The sequence below is a fragment of the Microtus ochrogaster genome, chromosome 4 (genome assembly GCF_000317375.1).
Source record: "Microtus ochrogaster isolate Prairie Vole_2 chromosome 4, MicOch1.0, whole genome shotgun sequence".
Classification (NCBI taxonomy): Eukaryota; Metazoa; Chordata; class Mammalia; order Rodentia; family Cricetidae; genus Microtus; species Microtus ochrogaster.
In genome coordinates this window covers 5,960,856-5,969,862 of record NC_022011.1, presented here as the reverse complement: position 1 = coordinate 5,969,862, position 9,007 = coordinate 5,960,856, and the positions used below count along the sequence as shown (strand labels likewise).

Here is a 9,007-nt window from a genome sequence, read left to right as displayed (position 1 = left end):
TATGCCCCCGCCCCCGCCTCCGCCTCCGCCTCCGCCTCCGCCCCCGCCCCAGTCCCCATCCCCGGTCCACGGTGCTGCTGCGGGGGAGGCTGACGCATCCATCCGCCCCCGGGAATCCCCCACCTCCCTTCTAGGACCTCAGACTCGCTAGGGCGGGGCAGGTAGCTGGGAAGAGGCGGGGGTAGGGGGGTGAGGGGGTGAGGTCTGGAGGGGGGGAGTGTGGGTTGAGGCGGGTGCACAGGCGGGAGGTGGATGATGCAGAGGCTGCCAGTAGTGGGTAACTGGACCAGTGAAGTACAACTCCCTCTGGAGAAAATTTAGTCTATCCCTTTAAGAATGAAGTCTCCCTTCTTGTGCCCAAATCAGAACTGTTACCCAAGCGAGTAGACTAGTTATGGACTGGACACATTCATAGCCCATGACACCCATTCCTCCAGGTATGGACCCTAGCTCGAATTTAGAGTCCTAAACTGGCATTTCTAGCTTCAACACTAAGTCCTTCCTATTCCAGTCCTTGTGCTGGTACTTAAAGAGTCTCCCCAATGAAACTGTTCTTCATGTTGAAGGTGGGTGTCATCCACGATTCCCTGGGTCCCTTAGAGGGTTAGAAGGGAGGGCGCAGGGAGAGGGCACATCAGTGGACTCTTCTGTTAAGCCTACTAGGTGGAGGTGTATGCTTGTCTCCTGGAGAGAAACTACAGAGCCAGAGAAAGGAAAACACAAACCCAAGTCCCCACCCTATCTCTAAGCATGCCAAGCAGCTGCCAGTAACTCTGCTAAAAATATCTAACCCTGGCCCTAGCCATTTTGTTTCTGGGCATGAGGTTGCCCAGACTGGGGGGCTGGGCGGGTGGGGAGGGGGGATCCAGGCTGATTGTGGGGAACTCCAGATCCTTCTTTACAGTCTTTACAGCCAGCCTATTTACAGTCTCCAAGTTCTTCCTGCTCCCGAGCCCCAGGCTGGGCCTTTTGCTCATAAACAGGGTATGGGTAAGGGGTAGGGAAGTTTCAGGCACCAGGCCCCAGGGCCTCTGCTCTGTTTAAGACTCATTTCATATGTGCTGACCCATACTGTGTGCCAGACCCTTTTATCAACGGCAGAAGTAGATGTGGTGTTACCACTGCCTCAGATTTACCTTAGATGTTGGGTGAGAACTGGGATAATGTCAGAGAGGAGGAGAGGTGATCGGGTGGGCTGAGTGTCTAGTCCTGGGTCTGCCTCTCCCTGCTAGAGGACCCCAGTCCTGAATTGGACATCATGACCTGTTCCTTCCTTCCTTGTCTCTAGAGTGAAGACTGTGTGTGTGTGTGTGTGTGTGTGTGTGCTTGCGCGCGTGCGCGCGTGCTTGCTGTCTCTGTTTCTGCGTACCAGCTGTGACGTACTTTGAGACAGGAACTTGCTTTTAGACATTTGTGATGACTGTGATGGGGGTGGAAGGGCACCCATTTGACTCAGGTGACATCATACATAGGTGGACCTTAGTGGGCTATTTCAGGTTGCCATGGAAACTTGAGCCAGACTTGCTGCTGCTGCATTAGTCTCCTTGGCAACACCTAGGAAGACCTTGAATTGAGGAAACTGGCTGGGGGTAAGGTTAGGGAGCTTATGATGCACAGTCCTCTTGTTCTGAAGGCCCTCAAGGCAAGCAAAAGCGGAGCCGAGGCACCTGCTTATGTGTCCTTTCTATGAAGCAGGGATCTTGGAGGCCCAGGAAGCCCAGGCTGGTTTTTGTTTCTTGGATAAGGCTCAATGGGAAGAGGGAGTTGGGGGCTCCAGCCTCTCCTTACAGGACACAGAAGTCTCTAGAGTCAGTGATCACTTCTCATCAGGAACCCTGGCTGGCTGTTTGTGACACATACATGTCCCCTTCCCCCCCCCCATGGCATGAACATACAGTGTGGCTGGAAAGAACCCTGAGGTGTCCAGGAGAGTGTCTGGCAGAGGATAGCTGGAGGAGAACTGTATACCTTCCCAGAAGGGGCCATGCAGGGAAAGAGGGCTGACTTTCCCCTCTGGTAATCTGAGCTTTCGACCTCAACAGTGTATCTTCTTTGCCAAGGCAACGGCATCCACACAGAGCCACTCAGACCCCAGGCATTCCTGTGGCTATGCCAACAGGCCAGAGATGAACATCACAAGCCTAGGTATAGCCAGGAGCTCCACGATCCAATATCAGGACATGACCTTTAGATCATTTCCTGCTATACTCCTGCCACCTGGTCCTTTCAACACTCTCAGCTGCCCAGAAGGAACAAACTATGGTTGGAACCAGCTTTGTACCTTGTTAGCAGGTTCACCTTTGTTCATTTGTCCCAGACGAGCCTGTTTCCTTCCATGTAGACCAAGGATAATATCTCCCTAGTTTTGAGACATAAATAACACGAAATGTGGAAAGCCTCAAGAATGGTATATCTTAGCAGACACCTTTGTATTCTCCTCATCCTTGGTTGGATGAGGCAGGTTGAGGGAATCCCTGAACTGTCTCTTGCTTCTGCTTCAGTATCTCCAGGATGATGTTCTGTCCTGATGAAGGTCAGGGACCCCAGGAACAATGCAGACAACTCCTGTGTTATCCAAGCCCACCTCTTCTCTGTGGGACCCTTCCCACTCCTCCCTCAGGTGACTAAATGCTGAAAACAGCGCTTGGATGCTCTGAGGGTTAATCTCCATTGCCAGCTTGACTGTATTTAGAATTGTCATGGGCTTCCGGGTGTGTCTATAGGTGTTTTCAGAAAGGTTTAACTGGAGAGAGGACCCATCTTGAATTCGGGTAGCATCATTCCATAAACTGGGATCCAAGGTTATAAAAAGGAGAAAGTGACCCGAGCACTGGCATTCATCTCACTTGGCTTCCCAAATTTTGGTGCAACATGTCCAGCGGCCTCACATGTGTGAAGTCATGCCTTCCTTACCATGATGTATATCCTCAAACTGTGAGCCAAGACAAACCCTTCCTTCCCCCAGTTGTCCCTCGTCATGGATTTTGTCACAGCAATGAGAAAAATAATGAATACAGCTAAACTTGCGCACCCCTCCCCCCACGACGGCCCTCTGATTTCAGGGCCCCTGATCTCTTCTGTGACTTAATTCATTTCACTGAGCAGAGCCATACTGTGTCAAGGGCAGGATGGTGGGAGAAAATAAACGCAGCTGAGCGTGTTCATTTGTGTCATCTAACCTCTGAGGCAGTCTCATTTAGCTGTGATTTGTTATTCCCATTGTGTAGACATAGTAACCGAGGCTGGAGAGATCACAGTCCAGAAATAGCACAGCTAGATATGTGTGGTGGACGGTCTCAGAGATCTTAAACTTCATCCTCCTCCAACCGCCGCTATGCCTTCACAGCACAGCTGGGGTTCCAGAGAGTTCTCTGGGTGCTGGTTCAGTATTCACAGGTGGTGTCTTTGCAGACAGCCAAGACAGATGAGCCAAGAATGCCAAAGTGGGGCAGGAGAGCCGGTGCAGTGGTTAAAAACACTGACTGTTCTTCCAAAGAACCTGGGTTCAATTCCCAGTGCCTACGTGGCAGCTCACAGCTGTGTTTAACTCCAGTTCTAGGGGATCCTACACCCTCACACAGACATACATGCAGGCAAAACACCAACACACACAAATAAATAAATACATAAATAAATAAATAAACAAAAATGAAGAACTGTCAAAGGGACTGAAATGCTAGTGATTGATATCTTTCACTCCAGTGGCTTGGCCACCAGGAAAGACAATCAGCATGACTCAAAAGCACCTGACTCTCTGAACATGGCTGAATACAGATACCATGGCCATCTCAGACAGATGGGGCTTGCCACGCTGAGGTTCCCATGTGGTGAGCCCCACAACTTGGAAAGGATCTCTGGGCCTAGTCACCCTGGTGGGTCACCTCATCTCTCTGAAACATTCAGTTCTTTCACCTGTGAAAATGGAGGACCAAAGTGCCTGGGATATCATTTGAGCTAGGCCAAGGGAAAGTTTACATGTGCACAGAGCAGTCCCAAAGAGATGCCATGGGCCAATGGCTTCATCTTCTCGGTCTTGGGTGGTCACATCCAGCTCTTGCTAAAAATGAACTGAGACATGGGAGCTGTGGTTTGGGATGGGCCCAGGCCTTTCTACAGAGACAACAGTGACTCCTGCCAAGGGAGCAGTATTTTATCTGTAGCGGGAAGTCTTCCGGATATTTTCCTAGATCATTCCTCACCTGCAAAGGGTAGATAAGGAAGAAAACCAACCAGCACGCAGAGCAGGGTGATTTGCTGGGCATGGATAGATAATCCCAGCACTCAGGACTCTGAGTCTGAGGCAGCCTAGGCCACTCAGTGAGACCTTGACTCAAGAAGCTAAAACAAACAAACAAGCAAATAACTCAACAGATCTTAAAGGGCCAGGCTCTCTGATAATGAGGACACCGCCAATAGCCACGTCTGGGCTCCCATAGGGTTGGGCAGTCCCATCAGAGAGGAGACTGAAGCAGGAAAATCGGAGGCAGTCCTGGGAAAGAGCTTCCAAATGGCTAAGATCTGAGAACAATGATCTCTCTTGAGATGACAAATGGCAATCGGGGTACAGGGCAACAGGAGGCAGAGGTCCCTGACATGGTCATATCATTTTATAGCGCCGAGCTTCTCTTACCCAGCACCTGAGTAACACAAACCCCTGAAGGATGAATGGTGAAGATTCCCCGGGACCCTTTCCGGAGAGAAAATGAGTATTGCTATTTTAACCTAGGCATCACTACCGGTGGGCAAAGGTATCCTATGTGCAGGTTAATGTCACAGCACACACACCACTCCTGGGCAAACCCTCAAACCTGAGCTCATTCCAGTGGACAAAGAAACACACCACATGGTGGGACTTGCCTAAAATAACTCTCTTGGGTTTTTTCCTCTTTTTTTAAGGTCAAGAGTTAAGATGTACAGGGTGGGCGCTATAGCCTGGCTCTGCAAACATTCTGAGGGGGCCAGGTGTCAAAGGCTCACTCTTCCAAGTGGAGCCACAGGGAGGAGGTGGTCGTGCCCAGCGGGAGCTCTTCAGGAACATGCACTTGACTGTAACCTTTTTTCTCTGCCACATGCTCTGCAGCAATACGCTGCTAACCACAGGCCCTAAAACAACAGCACCGATCACAATGGACTACAACCTCCACAACAATGAAATAAATCTACTTTTTAAAGATGATTTGGTCAGCATGTATGTCTATGCATCATAGGCATGCCTGATGTCTGCAAAGGCCAGAAGAGGGCATCAGATTCCCTGGAACTGGAGTTATGGATGCTTGTGAGCCACCATGTGGGTGTCAGTAATTGAACCTGGGTCCTCTGCGAGAGGAACAAGTACCTTGAATGGCTGAGTTCTCTCTCCAGTCCTCTTCTTCTAAAAAGAGCAAATCAAAACAAACCCTGACTTGTTTTTTATTTATATGTATGTGTGTGCATATGCCACATTGTGTGTGGAGTGCCTGTGGAGGCAAGAAGAGGGTGCTGAGTCCTCTGAAGCTGGAGTGACAGGTGGTTCCGAGTATTTGATATGGGTGCTGGGAGCCAAACTCAGATCTTCTAGAAGAACGTCTCTTCAGCCCCCAAACTTGCTTTCTTCATAAATTACTTTGTTTATGTAGTTATGGAAAACTGACTCCCAGTGGGAAGAAGGAGAGAGAAAATCTTAGAAGACAAAAAGAACCAAACACAACACATAGACACACAGTAAAGATCTAAGTGCTGCTTCTGGAAAGCTCGCACAGGACTGGATACTGGATATTAGTCTTTTGTTTTGAGACAGTCTCATGTAATAGCCCAAGCTGACATTAAACTCACTAAGTAGCTAAGGCTGGCCTTGAACTTCTGATCCTTCTGCCTCCACTTCTCATGTGCTGGAATTACAGGCATACACTTCCATTCTCAGAGCAGAATGGCTCAATTTCTGTCCAGACAAAGAACTGTTCTACAGTTGTGGTGTTAGTTTGAATAAGGACTCCTATAGGCGCATGTATTCGAACACTTGGTTTCCAGTCAGTAGAACTAGGAATAATTAGAAGGGGTGGACTTGTTGGAGGAGGTGTCTCACTGCGGGGAGGCCCTGAGGTTTCAAAAGACTCACTATTCCAGTGTCCCCCTCTCTCTGACTCCAACCTGTGGATAAGGATGTGAGCTCTTAGCTGTTCCTGCTGCTATGCCATTGCTCTGCTATCACGGTCTCTCGCCCTCTTAAATGGTAAGCCCTAAAATAAACATTTCTTTTATAAGTTGCCATATTGATGATGTCTTACAACAGCAACCAGAAAAGAAACTGAGACAAAAGACATGTATCAATTTAGGACATTTTTTTTATGTTTTTGAAGTAGTTCTATAAACACACACACAAGTAAGGCCAGTGTCACAACAGGTCAACTGAATCTACTGAGTTGAACCCATTGGTGGCTTGGCTATTCAGGTATATTTATGTATTTCAAAAAAAAAAAAGTGTTTTTGTTTTTTACATTTGCAACTTTTGCTAACTGAAACATTGGAAGAGCTAAAAAAAAAATAAAAAAAAGAGATTTAATTTCATTTGTTTGAGATAGGGTCTGTCTATACAGCCTTAGTTATCCTGAAATTCTTTATGCAGACCAGGCTGGCTTCAGAAAGCAGAGATCTGCCTGCCTCAGTCCCCTGAGTGCTAGAACTAAAGTGTGCACTACCATACCCAACTTACTGATTTATTTTATGTGCACGAGTATTTGCCTGAATGTATGCATGTGTGGGTACCATATGTGTGCCTGGATCCTCTGGAACTGAAGCTACAAATGGTTGGAAGCCTCCATGTGGGTGCTCGGAACCTAACCCAGGTCCTCTTTAAGAGCAGTTAAGTGTTTTCAACTGCTGAGCCATCTTTCTAGCCCCACTGGGAGAAATACAAAATAATGGGGGCACTTCACGGACTCACCCTGCAAAGGCAGCCACTACCACATTCCCCTCTACAACAACAAATGACTCCATCATGAAAGATGCTGAGGCATGCTGGGAAATGAATATAAATTAGGGGTTTATTACAAAATGAAAAAATGTTAGTTTCTCATTGTCAGTGATTCAAGAAAACAAAGCCATAAGCTCTTGGTGGAGCTGAGGCCAGGACACCTGTGTGCAGGCTGGTGGTCAAAAGCCTGGCTCACGAGCGGGCTGACAGACACTGATTAACAACCTCTAGTAGGTGGGTATTCTCCAGGGCGGCTGCCACTCGCTCCTTATCTGCAAGCTGTTTGTTCACTAGGTAGGAAAGAGGGGTGGAAAAAGAGGGTTAAAAAGCAACTCTAACCAGACTGCTAGCCTCAGTACAGATTCTACCTCTACCAATAAAGGTCCTCTATCACCTTCGCGGGACTCCAAGCCTTGATCAGGATATCCTTATCACCTGTGCCCACACTCTCTTGTCGGGATACACGCTTGTCCCCATACCTCCAGGGACTGCTCAGTCTGTCTCCAGTACTTCCTGAAGCCTGACACAATGTCCTTGGGGAATATCAGAGGGAAGTTCATGGGAAGCAGGAGATTTAAGTCAGGCCAGTTTGGTCTAGGCTGGAGTCTGGCAATTTTGTTCACATAGACCCCTAGTCCTAAGTCCTAACCTTCCTTATAAACTGCTATAGCAAAGGGAAAGTCTCACACAGCTGGGGCTCTAGGGGAAAGAAAAATCAACTTCCCCACCAGCCCACACTAACCTGCATGCTCCGAGGCGTGAGTCCCGGGTGTAATGTGCACATCCATCTGGGAGAAAGACAACCTGTGACTGAGCACTTCTGTTTGTCCTTTTTCAAGGGGGGCGGTCCCTTCCCTTTGGACACCATGTCCGGTCCCTACCTTCCTTCTAATCACTTCTCTTGATCCTGGCCCTTCTGTCCCACCCAAGCCCACCTGCAGTCCATCCACTTCTACCCAAGGACCCCGTCAGCTGCTATTGACTTAAAGGTCTGCCAGTGCCTCCAGCAAGCCCATCTACGGCTTCCCTTTCTGCCACACTCCTCACTATTTTCTGGAGTATTTCTTGTCACATCAGCTTGGCGTTTCCTCGCAGTTCATCTCTGCGAGTTGGGATCCTTCCAGTCTCCACTCTGATGTCCCCTCTCCTCAGTAGCTGTTTCACCCTTAGGCTTGACTCCAACTGACCTTGAAGCGCTGGGGAAGGGATCGCAGAAGCTTGACTTTGATTGACAGCCCAATAAGCGTGGCCATGCTGCAGTGTGGGATGGTGGGTGTGAAAGCCACGGCCACTGTGCTCTCGGGGTCGCTAACCTGGGTTGACAAGGGAGATTGGAAAGATCACACGACCGCCCCTAGCACAGAGACCCTCTCTTTAGTTTATTGATTTGGCCAAGTCACCTAACTTTTATGGGCTTCAGTTTTAATCACAGCCATAAAGTGGAAAAACAACCTCTTCGCCGTTTGTGGATGGAGAACGCCAGCCTCTAATGTATAACGGAACCTTTTAAAACTATTTGAACAAGCTCCCACACTCTGATGCTGCCGGTGACTCACCTGAATCCGAACTTGCTCTACTACGTTCAACTCCTCTAGTGTCAGCGGATGCTCGGGGTCATTAATGGACCGAATGAGATGTGCCAAGTGAAGGAAAAGGGACTTTAAGTTTTGGCCCACTCAGAACCTCCGCAGATATGCCTAACCGGGACACCCCTCCACCAGCGTGTGTTGCGCATCACTTCTTCCCGGTACCCCAAGCCCCCACCGTCCCGCCAGCGCCCAGCAGCGGCGGATATCGAAGATCTCGCGGGCATCGATGCTGTCGGGCACCTGTTCGTCTTCCTCGCCAGCCGTCACTGGCCGCTCCCCGGAGCGCTCATAGATGAGGGGGTTGGCGTTCTCGAGAAGCCCGCCGCGCCCACTGCCACCAGAGCCGCCACCGCCGCCCACCATCCCGGAACTGCGGTTCCCACAACCCCCGGGTGGTGTGTACTTCCGCTCCTACGGCGGGCGCACTTCCTGGGAATGAGGCGAGGGCGTGGTGTGACTACGGGGTCGC

At 49.5% G+C, this 9,007-nt stretch overlaps 1 protein-coding gene across 1 annotated transcript; it reads right to left on the bottom strand.

The window, feature by feature from the left end:
• Nucleotides 1-7,001: 7,001 nt before the first annotated feature.
• Nucleotides 7,002-9,007, bottom strand: Ciao2b (cytosolic iron-sulfur assembly component 2B). Its single transcript, XM_005345520.3, has 5 exons — nt 8,745-9,007; nt 8,506-8,585; nt 8,137-8,262; nt 7,692-7,737; nt 7,002-7,239 (listed from the first exon to the last, which is right to left on the bottom strand). Exons 1-5 carry the CDS (start codon nt 8,899-8,901, stop codon nt 7,142-7,144), a joined length of 507 nt encoding a protein of 168 aa, XP_005345577.1. The 5' UTR covers nt 8,902-9,007; the 3' UTR covers nt 7,002-7,141.